Consider the following 17,376-nt stretch of genomic DNA (forward strand, 5'->3'; position numbering starts at 1 on the left):
AGATGGGTTGTGAATAGTGCATAATCACCGCATAATCATTTTAAAAAGAGTGAAATTTATGATTAAAAAATTAATTTTTTTATGTAGATCTAATATTTTATTCATTTTTTTTAAATGATTTCGAGACAGTTGCATAATTCATTGTTGTAAATATATTTTCTCTAAATTATATAGCTTACAGCAAGAGATCTAGCTAGCACAAACGGGCTTGCTTTGGGGATTCACCACCAAAATTAGGAAACAAATGGATAAGTCTATAGAATTCTAAACTTTATTACAGCGAAGGGTTACTGAATCTGCCACATTAAGAACTTCTAGATCGTTCTAGTTTTCGTTGTGGATGAGCTAATAATAAGCTAGTTCTTTCTTTCTTTTCTTCTTCTTCTTCTTCTTTTGGTTGAGAATTAGGACAGATTTCGTTCCCGCATCAAAGATTCTATCTTTTTCACATCTTCTGGTGTGTCGACACCATGAGCATCATGGTCGACCTTGATCACCTGTGAGAGAATCGGCAAAAAAATATCAACTTTCTGATTCGGGGACAAGTTTCAATGGCCATTTTCTCAGAGAGATTAACAAGTCACAAGATAGAGTTTATAAGTACAAAAGCCAATCGCTTCAGACATAAATCTAAGAGGCATCTGCTAATGTACTACAGTAAACTCCGTTATTAAACATGTTTTCGCATTTTTAAACAATCAAAACAAGTCAAGCAATATACAAAGTCATTCACAAAGATGTAGAAACTTGTGGATAGTTTAGGCGGCAGTCTTAGTTGAAGCCCAATAAGTTAAAAGAAGTTTAACTCAGCATTGAGTTCTAAGATTGCTGCTGATTGCAGACTTCAATTGTAAGTGGCATTCATGCAAGGAACGTAGAGGATGTAAAAATCGGACACGTGCTCAGGAAAGAAATAAGGAAAAAAATGCCTTCTGATTTTCGTTTAATAAATATTTTATAGAAAAAATAGCTTTGTTAAGAAATACAATAAATATGGGTCTTTTTCCAGACTAAAAAGAGCTCCATAGCTTTAAAGCCAGGACTAGAAATTACAAGTCAACCTGGTAGACTGACTAGGCGGGCCTGATAGAATTCACTCTACTTCGAAAGTATGCTTAATTTATGCCAAACCTTAAGATCTTAGAAACGCCAGTGATATCTTTCTCTCTTGCACACACGTGCGAGCACACATATACACAGAGGAAAAAATAAATAAAAAATACAACAACTCAAACCAAAGATAAACAGTTACCTTCATCTTATATCCATTCTCAAGGACTTTGAGCTGCTCTAAATCTTCTTCTAGTTGCAAAGGAGTAGGTGGAAGCTCTGGATATATCTTTAAAAACTGTGCGTCATAGCTCTGGAAAGACAGAAGAAATGCATCAGGATGAAAAACCACACAGAAAAGTAAAAGTTCGCAAGGAAAACCCTTTTAAGCAATACCTGGATACCAAGATGGAGCAAATATGGGTATTGTGGATTGACAATCCCTGACCTGCGTTTCTTACATGAAGATATGAGTGAAACATTACTAGCCAGCTAGAAGTTCTATTCTGTAGTGCATCCATATAGGAAACACAAATAAACTTACTTGTTATACGGGATCAGACCCCTTGAAAAATAGATTGCATATCCACGAGCGTCCACCACACATTTCACACGATTTGGATCAGATGCATCTTCTGGTTTCAAGGATGTAACTGCAGTGCTGAACACAGCATCTGGGGATGCCTGCATTACTTGAACTAAACTGATTAATATATAGAAAAAGGGGGAGGGGGTGAAACAAGCCATTGCTGACCCAGCGGTTTAAAAACTAGAGTCCATATCAAAAGAGAACTTCGGAGCTGTTGTGTATATAACATTTACTAAACATATATTAGGTGTCAAAGATAAGAGAAGGGTTCGGGAGTAAACCATATTCTTGTCTCTATCAATTAAAAAGGGAAAATTATATTTTACCCTCCTAAACTGCCATCCATTTTTTAGTGTACACCCTAAATTATCAAAAATCTCAAGTTACATTCTAAGTTAAGAGAAGTTACATTGTACAATCTCATCTAGAAAATACATGCAGAGGGATACCTGCAGAGCTTTGACAACCCCATCTATTATCTCAGGCTCTAAAAGAGGCTCATCCCCCTGAATGTTAACAACAATGTCAAATTTCTTCCGAAGATATTGAAGTGCCTCATTGCATCGTTCAGTTCCTGAAAATCAAGCAATCAACTTGAGTTTATGAATCGCCTTGTGTTTTAAAAAGATAAGTTGCAAAAATACTAAGGTAGATCCATTGGTCTTACCATTTTGGCAAGATTCTGATGTCATTATCACATCAGCTCCAAATCCTTGACAGATTTCTGCAATCCTCTCATCATCGGTGGCCACAACTTGTTGAAGAATAAATCATATATAATAAGTTGGAGGAGAGAGAGAGAGATCTAAAAAGTTTATCTTAAACCAATTTGCCGTCTTGTTATGTGCTGGAATTCCAACATATGACTCCTAACATAGCTTCCCTTGCAACAGGGAGAAGAATCAAAGCGAAATTAGCTTGTCGACCTAATTGGCAAACATTATGGCATTTTGTAACTAAAGCCATTTATATGCAGTATAAGATTACACATGATGTGATCTACACCACTGATAATGTCATCTGTTCCCCAGAATGGAATCGAATGGCGATGTAGGAAGAAAGTGGCCTTAGCTGCATCTATGAGACCCACAAAACCTGCATCTTTCAGCGTAGCATAAATAAAGAATGCAGCACATGCCATGTGGTAAACTCTCGAAACTTAACCCCAATAAAGTGCCAGGAGATCTTAGAATTTCATAGCGACATGAGTCCCCTCCCCCCCTCCCCCCCTCTCTATAGTGCATCCAAATACAGCCAAATATTGGAATGTTTTTATGATTATAACCTGCAGCAACCTAAATGTCAAAACATACAGTTCTAGATATTAACATCAAAAGGATGTTCTCCCCTCAGTAACAATATATAGAACCAATCATCTTTAGAACAGCAACAATATTTTGAAAATAAACATATATATAGATCAATTACAGGACATACCAAGTTTGTTTAATGTGGTTGCAAGTTTGGCTCTTTCCCATGTTCTCTGCAAGGCAAAAGAAAATAGTAAAAAAAAATCTATAGAACATGGAAAATCAGCGCAGGGAAAAATAGTATATGAAGATTAACAGTTGGAACGAGGAACAGAAGAGCTTTCACATGGATTAAAACAAATATCAGTGTCTTACGAAAAACATGCTACACTTGCACCCCACCCAATTTAAATCTTTCCCACGCTAGTAAATCAATATGCACAAATACACTATGAACAGACAGTTTTCTGAGATCAACCATGTACTATTTACACAAGCACGAAGTCCACATCTGTACTAGAGGATCTTCACGTACTCTCGCTGAACTGTCGGATGCTCCACCACTCACTCACTCTTCTTTGAATCAGTTTACGAAGCCAATGCCATCTTACTCAGCAGGTCCGAAAATGCATATACTAGTTTGGTAAGCAAGAATTTGGCTACAAACAATTGATTGCTCCATAAAAAGAACGTATAATAAAGCATGTGCGTGGAAACAACTCCGCCATTTTCAATCTATTAAAGCATGCATCTAGCTACTTTGAATTGGTTATTTAGTTATTGTCATTTTTTTTCTAAATTTTCCTCGGTTCTGCTTTTCGGCGGGCTAAGAATAAATTCGATCCATTAAGAAAAAAGAAACTTCTGCAATTCTGGAAATCAAAGTCCAAATGAGATCCGTTGAGCCATAACTAAAAATATACGAAGAAAAAGTGAAATTAGATTAAAAGACTAAAGAAACGGGAGTGTAGGAATGTAAGACCTGAATCATGGGTTTTCCGAGGATTGGGACCAGTGGTTTGCCTTGGAATCTGGAGGAAGCGAAGCGAGCCGGGATGATTCCAATCACCTGACTCCTAAATCTCGCGGATCTGCGCGCAGAAATCAATGCGTAAGTTCCAGCCGCGGCCGCAATGGCAGCTCCGGCCAGTAGGCCCTGCATGAGCCATGAACTGGTGGTGCTGTTGGAGCCTGAGGAAGAGGAAGTGGTCGATGTGGGACTCATCGTTTAGTAGTTCAACGCTAGGTTCTCTCGGGAACGGTGGGGAGAAGTGGCGCGTGTTGAAAGTGGTGGTGGCAGCGCGTGTTTATAGTTGTGTGATTGGGAAGGAAGCTTCGTAACGGCGGGAAATGAAAGTGCCCTTTTTTCACGTTTCACGTGGCTTCCAAAACGGTACAATTCGTCTTCATCACCCTGAAAAGAAATGACAACAGTATCTTGTCTACCATTGCTGTGAGAAATTTCAGTACCAGCTTGGCTGCTTCGAAGTTTTAAACTTCAAAACTTTCCCTCTCTTTCTCTCATTTTCATGGCAGATTTTCATGGAAGCCAAACAACGAGGAAATCAGCAAATCAACCTTCAACACGGAGAACCACACTCGCACTCTCCAGCCTACCAAGCTGTTCTCAGAGCAGGCCCACGTGTCAGACCCCTCCAACAAGCCCACGCCCAGATCGTTGTCTTAGGCAAGCACTGCAACCTAGCCCTTCTCACCAAACTTCTCACGCTGGCTTGCGCCGCGGGTTCAATAACCTACACTCGCCGGCTCTTCCTCACAGTCTCAAACCCTGACTCCTTTCTCTTCAATTCGCTCATCAAAGGCTCCTCCAAGTTTGGATTCCCATACGACGCCGTCTGGTTCTACCGCCGAATGCTCCTTGCGGATATTTCGCCGTCAAATTATACTTTCACGTCTGTGATCAAAGCGTGCGCCGATCTCTCTGCATTGAGACTTGGCAGAAGCATTCATTCTCATGTTTTGGTTTGTGGATACGGCTCAGATTCATATGTTCAGGCTGCACTTGTTGCGTTCTATGCGAAGTCCAGTGAATTAAGTATCGCCCGCAGACTGTTTGATAGAATTCCGGAGAAAACGATTGTCGCTTGGAATTCCATGATTTCGGGGTACGACCAAAATGGGTTCTCACGGGAAGCGATTGGCTTGTTTGATCAGATGCGAGAGTTGGGTGTTGAGCCAGACTCCTCAACGTTTGTGAGTGTATTGTCGGCTTGTGCTCAGTTGGGGGCAATTGGTTTGGGATGTAGGGTGCATGATTATGTTGTCAGTAATGGCTTTGATGTCAATGTGGTTCTTGGTACTTCTTTGATTAATATGTATTGTAGATGTGGGAATGTGATCAAAGCGCGAAACGTATTTGATTTGATGAGTGAACGGAATGTAATTGCTTGGACGGCTATGATTTCCGGTTATGGAATTCATGGTTATGGTAGAGAAGCAATGGAGCTGTTTGGACAAATGCAAATTCAGGGTCCACGTCCTAACAATATCACGTTTGTTGCTGTATTGTCCGCATGTGCCCATGCAGGGCTCATTCAGGAAGGGCGCCGTGCCTTTGCAGACATGAAGCAAGAGTATGGCTTGGTGCCTGGAGTTGAACATCATGTTTGCTTGGTTGATATGCTTGGGCGGGCTGGACTTCTCAATGAAGCTTATCAATTTGTCAAAGACTTGAACCCTGGGGAGCTGACGCCAGCTGTTTGGACTGCAATGCTTGGGGCATGCAAGATGCATAAGAAGTTTGATCTCGGAGTGCAAGTTGCTGAGCATCTCTTAGCTGTAGAACCTGAGAATCCGGGTCATTATGTTATGCTTTCAAATATTTATGCATTGGCTGGTAAGATGGATCGAGTAGAATTGGTTAGAAATATGATGATCAGAAGAGGCCTAAAGAAACAAGTTGGCTATAGCACAGTAGAGGTTGACCATAAGACTTACTTGTTCAGCATGGGTGACAAGTCCCACCCCGAGATATATTGGTATTTAGACGATTTGATGTTGCGGTGTAGAGAAGCAGGATATGTACCGGCATTCGAGTCGGTGATGCATGAGTTGGAAGAAGAGGAGAGGGAGTATGCTCTCAGGTACCATAGTGAGAAGCTTGCGATAGCATTTGGATTGTTGAAGACCAGTGTTGGCATGGTCATCAGGGTTGTTAAAAACCTAAGAATGTGCGAGGACTGTCATTCAGCAATTAAGTATATATCAGTTGTCTGTAACAGAGAAATTATTGTCCGGGATAAGCTTCGCTTCCACCACTTTAATAACGGTTCGTGTTCTTGTCTTGATTACTGGTGATAAGTTCCATTTGCTTGTTAAGGCTTGACAATTTTGCTAACTTGATTATCAATGAGTAAAGGTTCATCAAAGGCAGTTAAAGGATACCTGACCCCTGCGCTCTCTCTCTCTCTCTCTCTCTCCCCCTTCTGGTGTAATTTATAAGTAAGCCTTCGAATAGTTATACAAATGAGATATAAATCTGAATTAATAGTAAAATAATTTGAATTAACATATTTTAAGTGGTTTTGAGAAATGAGAGAAAAAAAATTGAATAAAAATATTATAAAGTTCAAATATTGTTATAATATAATTTTTTAATATAGTTTTTGTTTTGAAATTTAAGGAAGTTCAATTATTTTTTGTGTTTTATTTAAAAGTTTTGAAAAGTTGTTATAATTAGATAATGATTAGATAAAAATTTAAAATTAAAAAATATTTATATTTAAATGGTGTTTAAATGTTTAGATGAGATGAAATTGATTGAAACTATCTATAAAACCAAACAATAAATGATTCGTTGTTGGGAATGGAACACGAACAATATGAGAAAATAGTCTATATATTTATTTGTTTACAATTCAGTATGAATGATGCATCCTCTATATCATACTAACTTTGTATGATTTGATTTGTTCAAACAATTTAGACCCGGTTTGGATATAAAATCAATTTTAATTAATTTTATCTAATTATTATAATTTTTTTAAATTTTTAAACAAAATATAATTAATAATTCAATTTTTTTAATATTAAAATAATAATATTATTAAAAAATAATATTTTATTAAATTTTTAATTTTAATTTTAATTCATTTTATTTCAATTGACTGTTTAAACGGTATCTAAATCCCTTACCCATCAAATCATGTTTTGTTAACTGTATGAAATATGTGTTTTTCACGTTAGGTTGTAGAGCAAAGGACTCGGTTGGCTTTAGATGGTTTAAATTGAGTACTCGGCCATTGCCCTATGCTAATTATTTAATGAGAATAACTTCTCACCGGAGTATCCTATAAGTGCAGAATAACGGAAACCAATAGATGAAAGCTACGTAAGGGCTATCTTCAAATCCGGTGCGCCGCACTATAGAAGAACCCACACTATCGAGAACACCCTCCTCTCTCTGTGTCTCCGAAACACACAACCCCCCCCCTGTCAAGGACTCAAGGTCAACCAGTACACCCTTTTCGATCTTATCTTGGCCCGTATTAATTTTTAAAAAGAAAATTGGAAATTAAAAAACTTCAACCAGCTAGTTTCAAATAGATACTTACAAAATTATGGAGATTTTTATCTTTGTTTGGTTGCTGAGAATCAACAACTACAAGAAAGGACAAGGCGAACGAAAAGTAGAATTAAAACAGTAAACAATGCATTAGATAATTTAAAACTATAAAAAATTCAAGCTCCCAACAATGAATGAAATTGAAAAGGTAGTGTAAGCAAGCTGACGATGCTGCTATGATTTTTTACTCAATAACCAAATAAATACAACAATAATGATAGAGTTCAGAAAAATGCAGTGAAAGAATTAACAATTACAGCAATAAATCCAGAAAAAATATAAATAGCACTCTACTATACATAACAGCCACTGAACACTAAATGTATTGGGTGAAAAAAAAAAAAAAACCACAGCACGGGTGTGCTGCGGCTATGGGCTGATGCCCAGAAGAACTTTATTCCAATCAAACTGATTTAAAAATCAAAAGTTAAAATTATTTTTATTTTAAAATAAAAAATAAAGTAAAATAAATGCTACCGTTCTCGAGTGGTAAAGGAAAATCGTTCCAGAGCTCGAGGCACGCCAAAATCTTGCACACAAAATCAACAACTTCATCGATGACCCATCATCAATATCGTCGTCGTCGTCCTCTCCTAAAGCTTGGAATTGCCCCATACTTGTTATTGTGCAACAATGTGCAGAGCTTGGTTTGATAATTTGGAGCGTAAAGGAATGGTGAAGTTTTGCTAAATGAGACATCTTCTTTACTTTTAGAGTTTCTGCGAGATCAAATAAACCATTCCCAATTTTTACTCTTCATATTTATTCTTTAGGATGTTGTTTTAACAGGTAAATTATACACTTGCCTAATTATCTACAAGTTGTACTCTTGTCATTGGATATATGTCTAAGGTCAATTGTTGATGGCTCATAGAATTTGTGTGGCAAGCGTGCTTGCAAAAGGGAAGCATAGGTTTGGATTGATTGTGAATGTTAGAATGCACAGCGGAAAAGTACCTCAAGCTCAGTTTAAAGAATTGCTCCACAAGTTTTTCCAGATTGATAAACTCCAAGCGTTTCCTCTTAGTGGCGAAAGTGTACTACGTAGTATAGAACTAGAGTAACACTTAATCAATCCACAGCCTAAGTATTTTATCAAGAGAGAACAAAAAGAGAGAGAGTCTTTTTTTTATTTTTCAGATGGTGCCAAAAACACAATTGAGGAGAACTATATATAGTCCTCCTATGCACGGCTGGCCTTAAAGGCCAGCCTTCAATATTCATGTGTAACGGCAGTAACGCATGGCTTTAAGCCATGCGTTACAAGCAAATAACGCAAAGCCATGCGTTATACTGCAGGAGGGGGTCAGCCCCATGTGGGCGCTCCTCCATTTAATATCTCCCACTCGCACATAGTGGGCATGACCCCAGATCAGCATCTCTCTAATGTTCTCAATCTTGTTCATACAAATAAATAGGCCGTGCGACCACCAAGCACATATGTAGAAAGGAGGGAGTAAATATACCAAATCTCTCCCAGAGAAGACCAGCATAGTAACATCCCTAAAGTGTCTGGTAATGTCCTAGACTTATTCGATCGCATCAAGATCAAGCATTTTCGAACCCTCTTGAGTTTAAAAACTCAGAACAATACTTGACTACCTCCAAATATTTCAATGTGTTCACAACCTTTAGCCGCTACCAAGATGTAGCGTCATTTGTATGACGTCAGCAAACACTATCGAAGATACGATATTGAACAGTCTTCCCTTTACACTCATATCACTCAACTTTGGTTGAACTGCTTTCCCAACAATGCCTCTTTAGACCGTATCAATCATGGGCATAGACAGCATGCCAAAGTAGCAAACATCACAACCTCCATCTCGTGACATAGTTAAAAGTAAAGGACATTTTTTAAGAAATGAGACTCACACAGTGAGAAAGAGGGAAACATTTTACTCACTTACTCATATGGTCGTATAAGCACATATAGTATGAAACACATGCTACGGTGGATTTCTCTTTTTCAAAGAGCATATGTCTATATCAACACCGTACAGATCTCAGTCTAGCCGCTCCTTAAGCGTCTAACCCGAATTCCTCAATTTGCACGTCTCCAAGGCGTCAAAGAGGAACTCGCATCTGGCTTACTACAGGCTACATGGATGGTGGGGTAACCCATGCATAGTCCTATCAATGGACCTCATCTTAGCTCCCACTAAGGCGACATAACTTTGTGTCAACCAACTTATCCCTTTGGACAAGTACCTAGGGACACAATGTCTCATCTCTACTCGCTACTTAAGCGCTAGAGGCGATCGCTCGTGTGAGTGAGCCGATCTAAGCCTGTTGACATATCTTGTGTGTGTGTATTAAAAACAATACGATAAAGACAAGAACTGAATCATATTGTATTAATATCCCAAAGGAAATGTTACATCTTTATGTCATTTGAAACACAAATTACATTTATAGTCTACGCAGTCCTAGATTCCTAACATGAGCCTCGAAGACATCTCTTGCTATAGGCTTCGTTAAGGGATCAGCAACCATGCGACTCGTAGAAAGATGTTTCAGAACCACTTCCTTTTGCGCTATCATGTCTCTGATGTAGTGATATCTGATATCTATGTGTTTGGTTCTTCCATGATACTTTGAGTCCTTAGCATATGCGAGAGCTGCCATGCTATCGCAGAATATTGTCACCGGATCTGATGTATCCGTGCCAATATCTAAATGCTTGAGGAACCTCCGTAACCAAACAGCTTCTTGAACTGCTGCAGAACATGCTATGTATTCTGCCTCCATGGTGGATAACGCTATACAGGGTTGTTTCTTGCTGCTCCATGTAATGGCGCCTTGGTTGAGCAGAAAGACATACCCAGTGGTTGATTTGCGCTCATCTAGGTCGCTGCCCCAATCGGCATCACTGTAACCTCTTAACTGCAAATCTGAACCCTGATAGCACAGCACATAGTCCGCAGTTCCCTTGAGATATCGCATAATCCTTTTGACCGCTTTCCAGTGAGCTAGTCCGGGGTTTGATTGGAATCTACTCACTAAGCCAACTGCATAGCATATGTCAGGCCGAGTATACATCATTGCGTAAATCAGACTACCCACAGCATTAGCATAAGGGACACGGGCCATCTTTTCTTTTTCTTTTTGAGTCTTAGGACACATCATTTTAGATAAGTTCTCGCTCCTCGCAACAGGGGTGTCAATGGGTTTACATCCATTCATTTGGAAGCGCTCGAGGACTTTCTTTATGTAAGTCTGTTGAGACAAACACAAAAGTCTCTTTGAGCGATCTCTGTAGATCTTAACTCCCAGAATGTATTCTGCCTCACCCATATCCTTCATCTCAAAATTGAAGGATAACCACTCTTTTGTGGCGACTATCAACCCTTTATCATTTCCAGCTAGTAGTATGTCGTCAACATATAATGACAACATAATGAAACTCTTCTTAGACCTTTTGACATAAACACAATGATCTTCTGTGATCATCGTAAACCCATTCGAGAGAATGGCTCGATGGAATCTGAGGTACCATTGTCTAGATGATTGTTTTAGGCCATATATAGATCGTTTGAGCTTGCACACTTTGCGCTCTTGACCTTTGACCACAAAACCCGTTGGTTGATCCATATAGATCTCCTCATCTAGTTATCCATTGAGAAATGCTGTCTTAACGTCCATCTGGTAAAGTTCCAAATCCATGTTTGCTACTATAGCTAGAATCAGGCGAATTGAGGCAAACCTCACCACTGGTGAAAAAGTCTCCTCATAGTCTATACTCTCCTGTTGGGTATATCCTTTCGCCACTAAGCGAGTTTTATACTTATCTATTGATCCATCCGACTTGCGTTTAACCTTAAGAACCCATTTGTTCCCAATAGTCTTACGCCCTATTGGTAGATCAACCAGATCCCAGACCTGGTTAGTCTTCATAGACTCAATCTCATCATTAAGAGCTTTCATCCACTCATCTTTAGTAGAAGATGAGAGAGCCTCATAAATTGTCCTAGGCTCGTCATCATTATGCGGAGCTACCATAAAAGCTTCCCCTTCAATCTCAAAACGACGACGGGGAATACTTTCACGTGTGCTTCTACGCGGCTGAGGTTGTTGTGATTGATTGACAAGTGGTGTGCTCCCACTCGGATTCAAATAATTTGTAGGAGCTTGAAGAATTTCTTCCTCATTCTCAACTAAATTCCTTGGAGCACTTTCCTCTTGTTCCACAATCTCATGAAGTTCTAAACTCCTATCAACCTCACCTCTACTTGGAAACTGATCTTCAATGAAATCCACATCTCGTGACTCAATCTCAGTCACACTTCCATCAGATTGTTCACCTATTAATACATACCCTTTAGAGTGTTCTGAGTACCTTATAAAGATACACTTCTTCCCTCTAGGGCCTAACTTCCCATACTTATGAGAAAGGTTGTGAACAAAACCCGTTGAACCCCATGGCCGCAAGTTACTCAAATTGGGTTTCTCGCCGGTCCATAGTTCATATGGGGTGGAAGTTACTGATTTGGAGGGCACTCGGTTAAGAATGTAGGCAGCAGTCAAAAGTGCATCCCCCCAAAAAGAAATTGGTAGGTTTGCTTGCGCCATCATTGACCTAACCATCTCAAGTAGTGTTCGATTTCTCCTTTCCGCCACGCCATTTTGCTGCGGCGTACTCGGCATCGTCAACTGTCTTTTGATTCCTTTTTCATCACAGAGCCTTTTAAATTGCTCAGAGAGATATTCTCGTCCTCGGTCAGTTCTTAGAGCTTTTAAACTCTTGTCTAACTGATTCTCAACCATTCTTAGATATCGCCTAAAACATTCCAATGCTTCAGACTTATGGGAGATTAAGTAGACATGACCGTAACGTGAAAAATCATCTATAAATGTGATGAAGTAGACACCTCCGTGTCTTGCCCTCACACTCATTGGACCACAGATGTCTGAGTGGACTAATTGCAGTGGAAAAGATGCCCTTGTGGCTTTTCCAAACAGTTTTCTCTTAACTTTTCCCATTAGACAATGTTCACATGTGGGCAAGATGACCTTAGCGAGATTGCCTATTAGGCCTTCTCTAGCTAACCTAGTCATTCTATCTTGCCCTATATGGCCAAGCCTAGCATGCCATTTATATGAATCCAAATTATCAGATGTAGAAAGAAAAGCAATAGACTCATTTAAATTTGAATACTCCAAATTCAATATCATAAAACCGTCTTGAAGAAAAGCATTGCCATAAAACACATGGCCCAAATGAAAAGAAACATAATTGTTTTCAAATACAATTTGAAAACCAAGTCTTAATAGAGTGACTACAGAAAGTAAGTTTCGTCGGATCTCGGGAGCGTATAGCACATTGTGAAGGAAAAGAGTGCGGCCACCCCTCAAGTCCAGCTTGTAGGTACCAAGTCCCAGTACCTCCACGCTAGCTCCATTCCCCACCTTGATATCACGACTCCCAGCTGGAATCCGGCGATACTCAACAAATCCGACTCTGTCTCGCGCTATGTGTTCGGTCGCTCCTGAATCAACAGTCCACACAGGATAGGAGTGACCAACCATCACATGGCTAGTTACAAAAACAATGCGAGAAAAGTCAGAGTGTACCTTCTTCGGCTCAGTGCAGTCACGAGCGAAGTGGCCATTCTTTTCCACAGTTGAAGCACTCTAATTTCGACTTGTTCTTCCCGCGCTTGCCCCTCTTGCTGCGCTGAGAAGTTCCTGACACCTTCTTAATTTGTCCAGCAGCTACCCCATTCTTGGACTTCTTGCGCTTAGGCCTTGATGCTTTACGCGAACCAGAATCAGCCACATAGGCCGTGTGATTGGGCTTGGCAGCCTCTAGGCGCTCAGCCTCCAATTCCAAATGACGCGAGACATCATCAAAGTCTTTGATATTCTCGTTATGCGTCAGGTTCTGGCTCATATTCTCCCAAGAATTCGGCAGTGATCTTATCATTGCCTGGACTTGCTGTTCATCAGTCAGGTTGTTTCCTGCCGACTTAAGTTCGCGGATCATGGTTGACATAGCCCTAAGATGCTGCTTCATCGTGTGGTCAGAGCGCATCTTATAGGAGTCAAACCTCATGGTTAACCCACGCAACCTAGTGGCTGAAGTTCCACCAAACTTCAACTTTAAAGCCTCCCACATGCTTTGGGCAGTGTCGTAGATCTCGAACTCACACATTAGATCATTGTGCATGCTGCTTAACATTATTATGCGCGCGCACCGACTTTTCTTAGCCCGTTGAGAATAGGCTAATTGATCTATTTTGTGTTGTTCCGAGGTCCCTTCCCCGGGCTCAGTAAGGGAGTGAGATAAGGCCTCCAAGACCTCTTGCTCATCTAAAACATATTGGATCTTTCGATGCCAAATGTCATAGTTCTCCCCATCCAATTTCTCCCCTTTGTTTAAATCGGCAACTATACTCTTGGATGCCATTTCACTACAATACGCAAATAAGAGATATTACACACACACCTAAGAAATCTGCCGCGTCCATCCAAGTTAGAAAAAAAATAATTTAGACATGTCGCAAAATCGAAAAATCGCTAGGCTTCAGAATCATCTTTTGCGCCACAATATCCAATTATTAAATTTCTAACCTAATTCCCGCGCAAATTCAAAAAAAATATGGGAGAATTAATCATAAATCTCAACCATACTCCCACTTTCTTAAGTAGTCATCTAGTCCTAGTCACATGTAAAGACATAACCTACTAAAAACGCAGTAACCTTTTGGGCCAGTCTACAAGGACAGCTACTTCAACCACAGTAACCTGTTGGGCCAGTCTACAAAGATGGTTCATATAAGACCATTACAGTCCATTTTTCTTGTTCCATCAGTGCATTTACAGTTCTTACTGGGGTCACTGTGGTCTTTTGGCTATATAATGCATTTACAGTTCTTACTGGGGTCACTGCAATTTTTTTTTTTCAGTCTATCATCTACACTGACATTTCTAACTAAGACTACTTAGTGGGAATTTTTCTATTTTATCAATAAAGACTAATGTATAAACATTTAAGCCTAACATTCATAGATGATAAAATAATCACATATCCACATGTTCAATTCACATATACATGTCATCACATTTAATATAACAAATTAAATAAAAGATCACATGTAATATAACACAATGGAATAAAAAAAAACATGAATATAACTATATATTCACATGTGATCATATTTAATCTAAAACATTAAATAAAAAATCACATGTAATATAACAATATATCTTAGCATATATTAAGCCATGCAAATTTCATCCCCTCTTTTTATTTTCTGTTAAAAAAAAATGGCTTGAAAAAATTGAGCCTTTTTTTAAAAAAAAATGCCCAGTTTTTTTTTTTTAGACATTGAAGGGCCGAATGGCCCAAAAAAGAAAAAACAAATTGGGCCAAGCCCAGCCCGAGTCATCAGGAAAACAAAAAAAAAAAAAACATTTGGGCTGGGCCGTGAGGCCCAAGCCCATGGAAGGCAGATGACCTAATGGTCATCTCCTTCCTCCCTTCGGCTACTGTTCACGTGAACAGTAGCCGTTCGAAGCAGCACCCCCTGGAGCCTCCCACGTAGCACCGCAGGCGGCGGAAATGATCGGTCCAAGCAGCAGGGTGCTGCCGACCACCTTGCCGGTGCGCGCTGCACCGCGCTGGTGCGCTCTGCACTGCGTTGGTGCGCGCAGCACCTCGCAGTGGTGCAAAGCAGCACCACTGCGTTGGTGCGCCTTCCTTATTTTTTTTAAACAGATAATAAAAAAAATGATGAAAAAAGAACACCATATAAATCTCAAGCATATGCGAGAAAAAAATATAAACTAGAAGCAATTTAAAAAAATGGCTCTGATACCAATGTTAGAATGCACAGCGGAAAAGTACCTCAAGCTCAGTTTAAAGAATTGCTCCACAAGTTTTTCCAGATTGATAAACTCCAAGCGTTTCCTCTTAGTGGCGAAAGTGTACTACGTAGTATAGAACTAGAGTAACACTTAATCAATCCACAGCCTAAGTATTTTATCAAGAGAGAACAAAAAGAGAGTCTTTTTTTTATTTTTCAGATGGTGCCAAAAACACAATTGAGGAGGACTATATATAGTTCTCCTATGCACGGCTGGCCTTAAAGGCCAGCCTTCAATATTCATGTGTAACGGCAGTGTTACAAGCAAATAACGCATGGCTTAAAGCCATGCGTTATACTGCAGGAGGGGGTCAGCCCCATGTGGGCGCCCCTCCATTTAATAGTGAAGGAGAGGGAATGAGAGAGAGGGGGATTCGTAAAGGAGAGCTGGGTTAGGATTCAATTCAGAGAGGGGTGGTTCGTGAAGGAGAGGGAAGAGGAGAGAGAGGTTAGGATTCGCTAGTTTGGTGTGTGTGTGTGTGTGAGAGAGAGAGAGAGAGATAGAGAGAGAGAGAGAGAGAGGGAGGGAGAGGTTGAGCCTCGAACTCAGAATCTCAGACCTCTAAATTTAGATATTGAACTGAGTTGAGTTGAATTGATAAAATATTGTTAAAATATTATTTTTTAATATTATTATTCTTTTAAAATTTAAAAAAGTTGAATTATTTATTATATTTTGTGTTAGAATTTGAAAAAATTATAATTATGAGCTGAGTTGAGATTAATTTATCATCCAAACGCACCCTGAAGTTCCTCTGCAGCACACCCCACTACCCAGAACATGTATCCCCTACGTGGCACTACTCCATTGGTCTCCGTTGTTATACACTTACAGGATGCAACGGTTAGAAGCGTTTCTCTTATTTAATGGCTTCTCTCTGCATAATGCTTCTCTAGTTGTCATCAAATGTTTTGATTTGGTTTTGCGAGGCTTTCTATCATTTTGGTCCAGATGTGGAGATGGGTTGGTTTGAAATCACACATTCCCGTTTCTTTCGGAAATGCTTCGCTGCTGTTGTCTTGGGCCTCTTCCGAGGTGGCCTCAGTAATCTTAAACGTTTTAAAATAGAAAATTATTTTAGTTACAAATAAATTATATTAAAATAAATTTATAAATTAATATAATATAATATAATATATCAGATTATATAGTTATTTTTAATATAAAATATATTTAACACATCAGGTGAGACTACGGTAGTTTGTGAATTTACTTTTATGTAATTTATAGTTGTTCTCTTTAAAAGAAGAGTAATGATATACACACAATACATTACACAACATATTATTTAATAATATTATAAAATAAAAATATTTTTAAAAATAATATTATTTTTATAATATATTTTATAAAAATATCTTTCATTTAAAATATAATTATATAAAATATTATATATAAATCATTTACCTTGAAATAATAAACACATGGGCTGACTGGCTGGCTGGCAGTACCATCCGTGGCGTTTCCAGCTCCAAGGTTCCCCTCGGTTTGATACTTCTGTTTTGCTAAAAACTTAATTTATTATCTATAAATTAAAAAATTAATAATCAATTCAGGAAAATTACAATTAGTGACGCTGGGATTAAAAGTAAAAAAACTAAACTAAATAGTAAAAAATACAGGACTGGTAGGTGGACACTTGTTTTGGTAGAGCCCATGACTTTAGTCTTTACTTTTTTTTTTTTGACTAATACTTTAGTCTTTACTTGGTAGGTGGACAATTGTTTTGGTAAATCCTATAATAATTTATCTAAACCATATCCCGACCATTTATTTCCATAAAACAACTTTCTAATTATATATTAAATTAAAGTTAATTTAATAAAATTAACATTTATTTTTAATAAAATTACATACTTGCATTGGTTGATTGTAAAATATATTATAAATAATTATAAAAAAATTATTATAAGTTTATCATTAATATTGAAGTGGTTATTATTTGAGTAATTAATATATTAAACTATTTTAAATAATATTAAATGGTCATTAAATTTTAAGAAGCTCATTTCTTAGACTTCACTCTCGGTTAT

General features: G+C 38.6%; 2 protein-coding genes across 2 annotated transcripts; one reads left to right on the forward strand and one right to left on the reverse strand.

Moving 5' to 3' along the window:
- Positions 1–134: 134 nt before the first annotated feature.
- Positions 135–4,247, reverse strand: LOC108990605 (3-deoxy-manno-octulosonate cytidylyltransferase, mitochondrial-like). The gene is made up of 8 exons (XM_018964609.2): positions 3,872–4,247; positions 3,077–3,122; positions 2,307–2,393; positions 2,089–2,213; positions 1,595–1,734; positions 1,447–1,498; positions 1,253–1,363; positions 135–497 (listed from the first exon to the last, which is right to left on the reverse strand). The coding sequence occupies exons 1-8, from the start codon at positions 4,112–4,114 to the stop codon at positions 405–407; spliced, it is 897 nt and encodes a 298-aa protein (XP_018820154.1). The 5' UTR covers positions 4,115–4,247; the 3' UTR covers positions 135–404.
- An 83-nt stretch (positions 4,248–4,330) lies between these two features.
- Positions 4,331–6,293, forward strand: LOC108990604 (pentatricopeptide repeat-containing protein At2g33760). Its single transcript, XM_018964608.2, has one exon. The coding sequence runs from the start codon at positions 4,432–4,434 to the stop codon at positions 6,205–6,207; it is 1,776 nt and encodes a 591-aa protein (XP_018820153.1). The 5' UTR covers positions 4,331–4,431; the 3' UTR covers positions 6,208–6,293.
- Positions 6,294–17,376: the final 11,083 nt, after the last annotated feature.

The sequence above is a fragment of the Juglans regia genome, chromosome 3 (genome assembly GCF_001411555.2).
Source record: "Juglans regia cultivar Chandler chromosome 3, Walnut 2.0, whole genome shotgun sequence".
NCBI classification, from domain to species: Eukaryota; Viridiplantae; Streptophyta; class Magnoliopsida; order Fagales; family Juglandaceae; genus Juglans; species Juglans regia.